Source organism: Lycorma delicatula, chromosome 11, assembly GCF_047948215.1.
Source record: "Lycorma delicatula isolate Av1 chromosome 11, ASM4794821v1, whole genome shotgun sequence".
Classification (NCBI taxonomy): Eukaryota; Metazoa; Arthropoda; class Insecta; order Hemiptera; family Fulgoridae; genus Lycorma; species Lycorma delicatula.
Genome location: NC_134465.1, coordinates 75,839,926 through 75,854,415, shown reverse-complemented (window position 1 = coordinate 75,854,415; position 14,490 = coordinate 75,839,926). Strand labels below are relative to the sequence as shown.

The window sequence follows — 14,490 nt, the reverse complement described above, 5'->3', positions numbered from 1 at the left end:
ATTTTAATGCTTAATAATTTTTTATTTATTTTAAGTTTACAATTTACATTTTACCTTTGCTGCATCAACAGCAATTAAGTCTAATTTCTCAAACTAGTGTTTGTTTTATTGAGTTTAAATATATCAATTTTCTCAAAAATTTGTTACAAAGTTTTATTTGTTAATTGGCAATCTAATAAAGTTATTTAATTAAAAATAAAACCAAACTATAATAAAACTAAAAAAGTTGTTTCTGACTTGCATTTTCTAAAATTTTAATGACTTTAAAAAAAAAATATTAGAAATGTAGTTCTAGGGAACTTTTACCATAATTATTAGGGTCAAAAAAATGTTTGTTTGCGTTGTATTAATACATGGAGAAAAAAATTTTTGGCAGCTATAGTGTGAACAAAACATTTCTGGACCTATGATTATACTACTTTGTGAGGGTCAGTTTTATCATGTTTATTAATTTGGGATGTAGTCCAAGGTGTCTTAGAATTTTTAGCAAGGATTCTCAGTGGATGCAATCAAATGCTTTCTTCAAGTCAACAAATGTCATCACAATGTCTCGGCTTCAGTTTCTGTTATAATCCATTATTTGCTTGAGACTCATGATCTAGTCTGAACAGCTCCTCCAATGTCTGAAAACCCCTGGTATTTTCTAGTTCTTTCTCAAGTTGTAAACCAATCCTGTTGATGATGATTCTTCAACGAATTTTGTATGTTTGTCTAGGAATGTTTTCTTCATCCAGATGTTGACAAGTTGTTGGAGAGCGATCTTTGCTGGTCTTCCTGCATGTTTATATCTGTAAAGGTCTGATCTTCTTCCACCGCTTTGTAATTCTTCATCTCACCCATTAGCCTTGGTAGCCTTATTACAGGAGGATTGATGTTTTCCAATGGTGATGTTGCTATTGGGGTCCTGGTGTCCTAAGTTTAATTAAATTATGTTAAAATTTACCTCAGAAAGCAATTTTTTTTAAATGTAGTAATAAACATTAATGAAAATAATGAAACAGTTAACTGGAATTTTTAAAAAACAAAAATCATATTACTGCTACCAACAGAAAATTAAATCATTCTTAGTTACAAAAAATAAATACATTTTATGGTATGATACATAAAGTACACAAATACACACAAAATAAACCAAAATGAATTAAGAAAATTTTGATACAGAATATTAAAAAAACTACATTAAAAAGAATATAAAAAAAATTCATAATTCCATCTAGAAAAAAAAATTAAGCAAAAACATCTTAAGTACCAGTGAGCAACTAAAAAAAAATTGCAAAACAAAACAGTCCCAACTTATTACATTTTCTGAATGAAATTATAAGTTAAATTAAATTCAGATATTTAAATTAATAAAATTTTACATACTTAATAAATTTTACCATATTTTTACAAAAGATGTTTGAAGTGAATGCCCTGTGCATCAATGCACTATTGTGCTTGAGAGATCATAGTGATGTAAAACATTGTCAATGCTGTTGCTCTCTTGTTGAATGTTCATTTTCAATTCACTGATAAAATCTATCCTTAAAATAACTCCCAAACGAAAAAAAGTGAAGTAGAGAAATCTGGGGAATGTGATGGCCAATAATTAGACTTATGGTTTGTAAGTTCTTTTGAATTGTTTCACAGTTATTAAATAACATGATTTAAATCATGAAGAATATTACAGCAAGATGTGTATTTTACACCACTTTGATGAGATAACTTGTGTATACATTTTTCCGGGCTGGCAGATTATTTATTAAATTTCAGTTCACATACATAACTAATATGCAATATAATACTATAAAACTGCAGATTGATGAAGTGGGATCAAAAAGTAATAAAATCTTAATTTCTATTAAAAACAATTTTCTTGTTCTTCTATACCGATAAAGTCCTCTTCTAAGTAGACGTGCAGAGATGTGACACCCTTATGCCAGCGTTTCTTCCAATCCTAAACCATTTGTAGAGAAAGGTTTTTACATATTCTTAAATTGACTCAGTAATTTTTTCTTTATTTCAACTACTGTCACAATTTGCAGTCCTTAATCAGTCGGAACAAGATAGAGTTGCAGGGTGCCACGTCTGTATAATACTGAGGTTGCAGCACCAGTATGGTGTTATTTTTCATTACACAATCAGGAATTAATAGAGTGAGTGAGTTTGGAGCATTATCGTAGTGTCAAATTCAAGAATTATTTAACCATATTTATGGTTGTTTCTTCAGGCTGCCTCATATAAAAAGAATAAAACTGCTACTGTTTAAAAAATGGCATAAAACAAATACTGTATGTTTAACTACAATCATATGGAAGAATTCATAATGGACACCACTGTAATAAAAAAAATATATATATAGTAAGGAGGAATTTAATATCGATGAAACTTAGTGTCCTTTTTTCATTTTTGGTTCTTTAGGAACTTCTACTGGGATAATTAGACCTTCCATTTCAACATAATAATTGTACACCCACAATTCATCACATATTATGACACGTTTGAGTAATTCAGTAATGCAGTCATCAGCTAACAACTGCTGCAATAGCTGCAGTTTTGAAAATTTTTAGTTTTACAAATTTAGCTACTAGTTTTATATTGAAACTGTCAAAAATTGTTCCACGTGAGCTATAACAAATTCCCAAATCTTCAGCAATTTCTATAATACTGATTTGATGAATATTGATCACTTGTCTTTCATTTTATCAATATTTTTATTGGTTGCTGATGCATAAGGCTATTCAATCCTTTTCATAGTCTTCTTGAAACTGTATGTAACCAGATGTCGACATACCATCCTGCCAAAAGTTTTTTGTAACATCTTTACCATTTCAATGTAGTGAAAACTTCCATTTTTGTAAAATTTAATGCACATCCTTTGTTGATAAAACAAAATATATTAAATTATTTTCAAACAAAATAAATCTTCATATGTAGGAAAATACATTTTAATTAATTGGTAGCCAAATCTGAACTAAATGTTTTATATAGTTGAAAATTTAATTGAGTCATACTAAATGTATGGCAAATAACCATACATTATAGATATACTCAGTTGAAAGACAGCATACAGAATTGAAAAAAATACTTGTTATTTTTGATCACACTTATATATAGTTGAAAAATTATTGCAAATGAAATATTCATGGTTATTTTCCACAGTAAAACCTTAGTATAAATCAAGCGACCACTGTTATTTCAATAGAAGTAACAGAATGAGTTGGCCATTTTGAATTTCTAATAAAGTTTATACAACCCTTTTTAACTTAAAATAATATATTTCACAAAATTATTTTAACACTAACTGAATAACATTTACCTCTGTGAAAGGAATATCAAGAAAAAGTTCTTGAAGAAATCTCCTTGATTGTATGCGATGTGATGTTGATGACATTATATTGTAAACATCACAATATACACAAACATCTTGGAATACATCACTATAGGTTTGTTTTAAGCTGGAAAAAATTGCAATAAATTAAAAATTACTTAAAAAAGACTTCTATATACATACTTTCATTTTCACACATAAATTACAAACTTATAAATTTTATAATAATTTCTTTTTTCATCAGTCATTTAACTGGTTTTTGCTTTTTCCCAATACTTCTTTTGGTTTAGCATTAGTCTTTAATCTTCTACATTTACATTCCCAAGTATGTTCTTCTATTATTTATTTTCTTGTACTTTCTATTTTCTTGAACATTGAGACAAAGAAATTTTGAGGAATTAGTAACCAGACAGGTGACTGAACATAAATAATCAATCATCTAGCTGTTAACAAGATAAATTCTCTAGATTCTCTAGTGGATATGTATCAACAAGGGCATATGGTTAAGAAATATCATACTAAATTTCTTCCATTTAAGCTAAGAAAAATAGAGGGCAACTTTCCCAGTTTTCTATGCTAAAAGGAAAAAAAACTTTGTTTTCATACTTTTTTCTTCATCTATCAATCTAATTTCTTTTTACTCTTCTCTCCAGAAATAAGTAATCTAACACAGGAGCTTTAGTATACTGCCCACTGATAGTTCTACAATTCCATGAGTAATTCCTCTTTTCAAAATTTTGAAAAAGAGATCAGAAGACGACAGCACAGTCATCTTCTGACCTCTGTGCTGTAAAGGTAGAGTCCCTTCCTTTTGTTTGGAAAGTTGAATTTGAACCTACAGTTTTCACATACAAAATACTTCACAGAAAAATACAAGTAATTGTGTTTTCAATCAGTAGTTACTTTATAATAAACGTTTTTTAAAAAGATAGAGAATAAAATTTGATAATTTAAGTATTTTTAATACACATATACTTACTGTAATAAAGCTTGTTTGCAGGTTTTATATAAAACTGGATTAGATAATTGTTCAACAAATTTTAAAACATCTCTGCGGACCATTGAACGACTTTTTAAATTATCACTTACTGAACGCTGAGCAATACCTGTAAAATAAATAATAATTAAAGAATAATTATCTATTTACAAAAGTAATAAAAACAATGAGAAATAACTGTTAGATTGATATTTCAGATATTTGGACTGTTGGATATAATGATTTCTCTAGTCACATATACTGATTATTTGATTGTATCCAGAGGTAGGTTTAGTTGTTTGCCTTCATATACTTAATCAGTGTTGACAGCAAATATTGATTCTGCACAATAACCTATTAACATAGTACCAACAATGTATATTTGGTGAAACTGCAGAATTAGAAGTATTCTTTACAAATACAGATCAACCAGATTTAGAAATTATTTACTCATGCTGGTAATGTTTTAGTTTGAATACTACATTTTAATTCTAACACTCAATATACTCAAGTCAATAAAGAAATTTTCATTCTAAGAAATACTTTTACCGCAAAGAGGTAGTTAATGTATGGATTTGATCGCTATGAGTGATTTTACCATACTGTTGTTATCTCCAAACAGAGTATTAATATCCACTTATAGATAATCAGTTGCATTTGTTCATAGTGTCTTCTAAAATAGTATCATAGCGTCTTACATACCAGATTTTATTATTAAGTAGAGTAATATTTGTATTTCAAGTACTTCATTAGAATTTTATCTAACCTTAATACAGATCAATTAATTGAATCCTGAAGGCAACATATGAAATGTATTATAAATGTTCGGGTTACTGTACACTTCCACCAGAAACTGGATACTACTTTTACACCAGAAATGTGGGTATTTAATTTAGTTACAAGTAAAATTAGATCTTTAGTTACGTTTTAACCCAGATTTAACTAGTTTACCCACATTATGCCATATTCATTATTTTGTTTATATTTAAACTAAACTTCTTCCTTAACAATCTGTCTAATATCTGCAACATGTATACATTTCTAGAATCAACAAATAAAGAATATTATTAAATAATTATTTCATTTCCTTTTTTTATTTTTCTAAACCAAAAATTAAAAATGAAGTGCCATGTACAGGGCTATATTAGTCTTATTCCATTAAAATTGCTTCCTTCTCTACATTTCTACATTTACAGGAAAAACAATTCTTGTAAAAAATGAAAACAGTTTTCCTTTTTCTATAATTCAACCTTACTCTATTTTGTTAAAAAAATTATAAAAATCATCTTTCAAGTTCTAGAAATGATCTCATGCAGTTGTACCTTTATGTTTTTTATTTTTTTTTTTTGTATAATTAATCTGAAAATTGAATTGTTTCTTGTGTACACCTGTTCTTTTCTGAAAATAAACTGGTCTTTAACTAGTTTGAGCATACGGTACTAAGGGCAGTTATAATGCCCCGGTAACAAAACGATAATGACAAAACATTCATTATGTCAGCATTCAAATTTGGACTCTTGGAAGGGATGCAGTGGTGATTTATTTTTGTTTAGGACAGACAAGAGGTTAGACATCAAACTGTGTAAGTCTTTTTTGTCCTGATTACATTATCTTGTATTTCAAATTGATTTTCAGTCGGTGGGCTCTGCTTTGAAACCTCTATGCAGAGTTAGTTCTAGTCGGACTGATGCAGCGGACTAGATTTTAGACTCAGACAGCCTTGCCTAAAGTCTGCAATGGAGTCAATCCTCAACACAAAGTACATCACTCACAGAAGCCTCTCTGTTTCTAGTAGCTTCATCGACTCCTTTAAGAAGGTCATGTTGGACTTTAGTTGACTTGAAATGGTGGCAATGAATAGCATTAGATCTGGTTCTGAATCGTAAGCATACACAGGTCTTTGACAAGTATCAAGGTGACAGTTATATTGAATTAATCAGATTTGGGTTGAAGGGGTGGGTGTTGCAAGTGATCACACTTAACAGGCATTTGATTGCAGTGACACAATCATAGAGAAGCATGGAGCAGGACATTTTTGGTACAGCCTTACAGAACTAGGTCTTCTTTTCTTTCATTTTGTGTTTAGCCTCTGGAACCACATAAGGTATTACTTCAGAGTATGAATGAGGATGGTATGAATGTAAATGAAGTGTAGTCTTGTACAGTCTCAGGTCGACCATTTCTGAGATGTGTGGTTAATTGAAACCCAACCATCAAAGAACACCAGTATCCATGATGTAGTATTCAAATCTATATAAAAGCCTTTATTAGGATTTAACCTTAGAACTCTCGACTTTGAAATCAGCTGATTTGTGATGATAAGTTCACCACTAGACCAACTGGGTGGGTCTACATAGGTAGATCTATGCTCATTCATGATTCTATTTGCTATATTATAGATTCACAAACTCTTAAGAGTAGGCATTCTGGTCTTCGTTTAGCACAAAATTTATTCTAATTTTTTTAATCAGGGAAATGGAATTATTTTATGCTGTGGGTAAATTTCAATGAAAAATGTCATAATGAAATTTTAAGGCCAGTCTTGTTTATGCTCCAATGAAATAATACTCTTATTACTTACGTTATCTCTTTACAAACAGATTAAAAATGTAACAGATTCAACCTTTTAGAGGCAGATCAACCAAGGAAAATAAAATCAGTATTATAATGCAAGAAAATGTAATCTGGAAAGAAAATTTAAGAATTGCTTTATTTTCCTAAAATTACAGTTAAGTAACTATATACTTACCAGATTTAGTGTTCTGTGACTTTTTCTTCTTTCCAAAATTAAAAAGGGTTATTAAGGGTTTTCATTTCACCACGATGATAAATAACTGAAGGATGCAGTGAGTTGTGGATTTAGGAAACACTGCCAACATTATTAATTGGTAGAATGAGAAGACTGGTACACAATTAGGAAAAATAAATAGCTGTAAAAATAACAACTGTTTATGAAAAAAATAAATATAAGCTTTTGCAGCAAATAAAATCTACTTTTATGCCATATTTGTTTCATTTGACTATCTCTTGTGAGTTATAAGTAACTGTGCATTACATTTCAGCCACCTCTTGTATGCAAGTAAAATAATTTTCTCAAAGCCTGAATGTTTCAGTATGAAGTCTATCTCAACTATCAATCAGTAAGTGTTCTGAAAACATTTATGAAAAAGGTTGATGTGCCCTTTCATTCAGGAATCATACAGATATCCATATATTATGGTAGCATAAACTGGATGGCTATTTTTGCCTTCTTAAAGGCTTACAAAGAGATAGCTATCACCTGTTAACAACAAAGGTTTCATATGATTCCTAAGAGAATTACTAATTATAATTAAAAAATAATAAATAAAATACTTACTAGTAACGTCAGTGCTAGAACTATCAATACTGTTTACACCTTCTAAACCACCTTTTGTCTGCCAAGGCAACATTATTGGGCTTTCGCCTTCACCAGGTGCACCTCCATAACTGCTTTCTGTCTCTAAATATTAATAAAAGAAAGACATAACAAGTTAAAAAGCTATTTATATATATATATACATTGAGATCAGTGGAAAAAAAGTTTCTTTGTATTCTACCAGTATTTGCCTTTAGAATTGCATAACATATTAATCAAATCTATCAACAATTGTGTTTTGAAAGGTGACATACCACTGAGTATTTTTAGAAAGTTATGATTACATTATTTAATTATTTAAAACTTATTGCGTTTTGAAAATGAGTAAAGTTAAACAAGAAATTTGATACATTCTGAAATTTTATTACAAATAGTGAAGAATGTGACTCAGGCTACTGAAAATAATTGAAATATGTATGGTCATGATATACTCAGTACATACAGTACAAAGCTGGTTCAAGTGTTTTCAATCTGTTAATTTTGATGTCAATCCTGTACTTTACAGTGGTCAGAAGATGACTGAAAATAGCAATAAAACTGAGCAAGACTGGACAATTAGTAATTAGTTAGGATATCAGTAATAAATTTAACATCAGCCACAAAACAGTTTTAAATTACTTGAAGAAGGCTGGATACGAAAAAAATCTTGATGTTTGATGCCACACGATTTAACAATGAAAAATTTAATGAACTGAATTTCCATCTGCAATTCATTTCTAAAGTGAAAAAAAATTGAAGCATTTTTAAAAAGGCTGATTACAGACAATGAAAAATGGATCACTCACAGTTAAAATGTATGGAAAGATCGTGGTTGAAGCAAGGTGATGCTCTGCAAATGGCAGCAAAGCCAGGATTGAGGCCAAGAAAAATAATGTTTTTTGTGTGTGTATGTGTGTGTGTGTGTGTTGGGATCAGAAAGGAGTTCATTATGAGCTGCTGCCACAGGTTAACTATCGATTCTAACCTCAATCGATTGATATTTAAGATATCATTTTCCATCACAACAATACCAGTCCATACACATTTTTGGAAAATTAAGAGAGCTTGGCAGGGAAGGAAGTTTTGATACATCCACTAAATAGTCCTGATATTGTTTGTTCTGTTTGATTTCTACGTAACTCTCCTAACAGAATAAAATTAGCTTCAAAAGAGAAAACCACTTATCGCAGTATTTCATTCAGTTTTTATAAGAAAATATTTTCTTATTTGATAAACTGATCTAAATGATTACTTGCATCTGTTTACCCAGACATACAAGAATAAACCCAGACATACAAGAATAACCAAGCAATACTTGCACGATCCTAACTATGACCGAAAAGTTCTCCATGTCTTATTTTAAAAAAGGAAGAAGTGTTCAATATAAATAAAGAAGTGTTCCTTCATAAAAAAATTCATTTTATAGTATTTGCAATCAATAAATTATAACAAAGTTCTAATCGATGGATTTCTTCATACAATGATTTCAGAAAACTATTTTAACTCAGACCCATTCTTACAACAATGTACTTCTTCTATTCACAAATTTTTGTTTTACATACAAGATTTAAAAAGGTGTTAAAAAGTTAATAACTAATGGAAATACATTTTACAACTTATATTATTTCATTAATGAAAGGAAGTCATAATAAGCTACAATAACGTAAACTATTATTATTATTATTATTAATAATAAAAATTGTAATACTTACTACTTTAATATTTTGTTTTTTGTATGAGCACTTTCATAGAGATCACGACTTCATCAGATTCAAATAAAAAATTTTTATGTTAAAAATTAAAATAGAGAAGTATGTTTCATCTTCTAAGTCGATCTAAATTCCTAGAAGAATCTAGATGAACAATTTTGAATCCGATGAAGTAGTGATCACTATGAAAGCGCTCATATAAAAAACAAAATATTAAAGCAGTAAGTGTTATAACTTTCATTATTGTCACTAATTTGTAGTAATACTGCTATCACGCTTAATTACAAATTCATTAACATAATGAACTATTCATAATTACTAATTTGGTCAGTTCAACTTAAACATAAAAATTAAATTGTCATAGCAAACATGCTGCATTGATGAACAACAATCTTCTGTACACAGGTTTCCATACTGTACATGTTAATTAATCATACAGTTCCATTAAAATTCTACTTGTAGAATACTGCAATCCTTTTAGAAAACATCAATATTATCATTTTAGTGTAATGATGTCTGTTTATTTATTTAATTTTTAGTGGTATAATCTCCATTAATATAGCGATTGCTGAATTGCATTTTTTATTACGCTTTTTCTAGTGGAAATTCTAAGTGGAAGTGTCCAAGTTTAAATGAATGATTGCAAATCATAATAGAAATCAAAAAAGAAAGAGAGAAGATTAGAACTCATTCTGAAATACTCACAAAGTTTCTCAACACAATTCTATAAAAAAAAAAGAAAAAAAAGTAAATTAAAAAAGACTAGTAATGCAAATTCTAACAGAGTGCATCAAATCTTGTGTGAATATGTACATCAAGACATTGATGAAACTATATTGAAATGATTAATTGCGGCTAATGATAAACATCTGGTTCTATCAATAAAGAAAATTAAGCTACAGAAATAACCAAAGTGAATATTTTTTTAAAATAAATAAATTGGGAATGTTTGTTAAAAATACAAAAAATTTTGGGAGGATGAAAAATGAATACAATGCACTTGCTGAAGGTAATTGGCAAATTTGTATTATACATACAAACAGTAATTTTTTTCCCTCTTTCATTCATAACAAAGGCACTAAATTACATATGTTGGCCTTTTGCTTTTAACACCAGAAAAATATGGAAAAAGTTATTACAGCCATGAAAAATTAAAAAAAAAAACTGAAATAACAGATATTTCCTTTACACGCTAAATAATTTACTACCCAGAAGTTTGATTGTATTTGTGAAAAAAAATTGTTTATTTGTTCAAGACATAACAATCTGCACCAAAAATAAAACTGGTGTAACCTCCATCTATAATAATTTGAAAAAATATTAGCAATTAACAATTAAGAAATTGTAAATTGTATTGTATAGTTTTTAATGATACAAAAGGAAGTTTTTTTGGAACCGTGAAAAATAAAGTTTTGCCCTCTTCTTGGTAAAAATATGGTTTTTACTGATTTGTATATTCGCAGTTCTTTAATTAATAAAGAAAAAAATAAATTATTTGAAACAACTTTACATGAAAAGCATATTTAAAATTTTGAAAGGGACAGAGCTTTGAATGAAAACAAATTCTGGTTAGGGTGTTTAAAAAATTTTATTTTACTTTATTAGATTTTATAACTCTTAAAAAAACAAAAAGAAGCAATCTGTGTGAATAAATCCTGAAAAACAGTAATTCTACCCTAGAATAACAAACACATACTGCTAATGGTGGGGATTTTATTTTCTTATTTTTATACATTTCTAACTTAAGCAAATATGGAAAGAAATTGGTTCTGCTACGAATGGAAGAGATAAATTTGAAAACTACAGATTAATATAAAACAGTACCATGTAGATAAGAAAGATTCAGCATTCAAATATTTGAGGACTACCATTCTCAGAAAATAAGAACACGAAAGAAGATGAATACAAGAATTTAGGCTACAAGTGATTTTCAAAACATAATAAATCTAACATAGCCTAAAGACAACCTGAAAATTGTAAAATCCTTTTTGTTTTGATACATACATATGCAACAAGAAAAAGATGGAGTAAAGAAAGAGTAAGAGTAGAATGGAAATTACAGTAACTGTGAACTTCAAGATCATTTTAGTATAACAAAGAGAGCTGTAAGGAATATAATAGAAAAACAGGATTAAAGTCAGATGTTGTTACAGAGAAGATGATTAAAACTGCAATGCTTCAAATACATGTTAGAACAATATAATTAAGGTTACCAAAGAAAGCTTTTTCATTAGTTATAATGAAAAGGCTGAAGATGAAATGGATAATGCAGGTAAAAGAAGAATTGGAAAAAACTGAATAAATGTTGAAAAATTTAACTTAGTATTTTACCTGTTCTAGTACGATGCGAAGAGCTCGCAGATACTTTTCTCCATCTACTTACTCTTTGATTATTACGATTACCACCAGAACATAAAAGACAACTATTGCGATTATGTCGCCGTTTGATTGGTACTTCCATCGGTACATTGATAACGCCGCACCCTCCAGTATCAGTACCAGTATCTGTTTCTGATTCAGCAGAACTAATATTTTCAACACCTAAAAACAATAAAATTTATTTATAACAAAATTAAAAAAAAAAGATTAATAAATGAAAAATTGACATCAAAATTTCCTGATGGAAAACATTTGAACCAGCTTTGTGGCATAGATACTGTTACTGTATGACGCATATAAACATTACACATTTTTTTAACAGCCTGGTCACATTTTTCCATTTTTATACTAGAATTTCAAAATGTATCAAATCTCTTCTTGATTTTCATTCAATTTCAAGATGCAATAACTAATTTAATTACATGATAAACTAAATAAATAAAGTAATATAACCTTTCTAAAAATATTCATATGATATGTCACCTTACAAAAACACACAATTATTGCTAACTTTGATTAATATTGCCGGTTATATGATCCTAAAGCCATTTACCAGAGAAATATGATGAAATTTTGTGTAATAAAAAAAAAATGTAATAAATCATAACTGATTTTTCAGTGTAAGGTTATATCTGCTGTAATCAAACCATTCTCTGTATGAATATATACAGGTGATTCATGAAGAATGCAACAAGTTTTTAGAATAAGTTCTACTGGTGAAAATAAAGAAAAAAAGTTCATATAAATATAGGTTCGAAAATGCTCTGTTAGTGAGTGCTAGCTAGCGAAAGATTAGGGATCGCGATCACTGTGCCTTTTGTAAAATTAAAGCAGACTGTAATTCTTGTGACCCTGTTTAAAAGGTAAATTTAGTGGTTTTATATAAAATCTGACCTGAAAATTAAAAAAAAAATCTGTCCAGAACTGTATTTTTTGTAGTGTTTGAGAAATCTTAGATAAAAAATAGGGGTAAAAAGACACACTATTTTATGTCTGGTGTAAAATAAGTTTGTTAAATGGATAATAAACATATAATCACAACTGGTAGGGAATTTTATTCTGAAACTAAAGACAAACGTTTTATTTTGAAGTTTATTAAAAACAAAACATATGAAAATGAAGCAGATTTTAACTAAATATTGAAGAAAACAAAATGTTCAATATTACAAAACAAAAGAATTAAATATTTTAGAAAGATAACAATTACTGACACAATAGTAAAACCAAATTTTTCACTGTCAAAACTGATACCAAGACTGGTTCCACATAAACATTTGGTGTATAGTCGACAAAATATTGAGAACATTTTTTCAATGAGAATGTTGCAAGTGCTTCATAGTTTAAAACTTTTTTTCAGAATAAATTTCTAGATCTATTGGAAGATATTCCTCTAATAACAAGAAGGCAAATAATTCTCCAGCAAGATGGGACAATTTCACTTTTCTCTAGCAGTTAGACAACACTTAAACACAACTTTTTTAAATGAGTGTATTGTATGTGACATGTCTATTAACTGGCCTCCAAGCTCATCTGACAAAGACCTGCTGATATGAACAGTTTATTACTACCTGCAGTTTATTTTTAATAAATTGCTGTTTGTAGGTTAAATAAACTGTTTGTAATTTGATTTTATTGTTTGTTTGTAACTGTTATTTTTCTTAATTATTTAATTCTTTTCTTTTGTAATATTGAACATTTTTGTTTCCTTTAATACCTGGTTTAAAAATCTGTCAAGTTTGATACGCTTTGTTTTTAACAAATTTTGAAATCTTTATGTTTGTATTTATTTTTTGTTGACTTTATTCATATTACTTAATCAGAATCAAATTCTTTACAAGTTTTGTTTTAAAACTTTAATCTGTTTATTAGTCATTTAACAAAGTTATTTTATGCCAAACAAGTCAGATTTCATATAAAAAAACTAAATTTACCCGTTAATTTGACTCCCAGGAATTATTGTCTGGCTTAATTCTCTGAAGGCACAAAAATCAGGGGGAAATCTTTCATCAGCCAATAATCACTAACAAAGCTTTTATATGAACGTTTTTCCTTATTTTCAACAGAAGTACCTGTCCTGAAAGTTTGTTACATTCTACAGAATCACCCTCTACTGTATATTGTAAGGTTTTTATTTCAGTAATAAGGTCATATAAATTTTGTTTTATCAGTACTTTTTATTATTTAGTTGTAAATTATAAAATGTAACCATTATCTGAAAAGTAACTGATTATCTAAACATTAATTTATTTAGATCATATGATGTGAGAAGGAAGCTCAATTACATAGTATGTATGAAATTCATTATACTTTGAATAATTAATTCATTATAATAACATTAATTAATTTCAGTATTTTTCTTCAGATAACAGTTTAGGAGTAGGTTATTACTAGATTACAAGCATTTTATATGAATCGTTATAAAAATTTAATGATGAGGTTTGATCAATAAGTATCTAACATTTTCTTATCTCAAAAAGTATTTGAGTGCGACTGATAAAACTTGATAGAGCACAGCCCTAGTATCTAGAACACATGCATGTTTTTTTTTTTTATAACCTCATAGAGTGTATCAATTTTAGTCTAGCAGCTAATGCATATATAATTACAATGAATCACAACTTTATTTTGTCAGTAATGATAGACAAAAATTGAACCTTACTACATTAAACACTGTCAAAAAATTGATGATACTCAAAGTGAAACAATTTATAAAATTAAGAGGCTTTTGAGGGATGAAACT

At 28.6% G+C, this 14,490-nt stretch overlaps 1 protein-coding gene across 1 annotated transcript in view; it reads right to left on the bottom strand.

The window, feature by feature from the left end:
- The window catches only part of LOC142332053 (rapamycin-insensitive companion of mTOR-like), a 91,197-nt gene that overhangs the window by 3,038 nt on the left and 73,669 nt on the right, over positions 1-14,490 (bottom strand). The window contains exons 28-31 of the mRNA XM_075378224.1: positions 11,703-11,912; positions 7,645-7,767; positions 4,290-4,416; positions 3,299-3,437 (exon numbers count right to left, since the gene is read on the bottom strand). Of these exons, the coding sequence (XP_075234339.1) occupies positions 3,299-3,437; positions 4,290-4,416; positions 7,645-7,767; positions 11,703-11,912 (599 nt within the window). The remainder of the gene's footprint in view (positions 1-3,298; positions 3,438-4,289; positions 4,417-7,644; positions 7,768-11,702; positions 11,913-14,490) is intronic.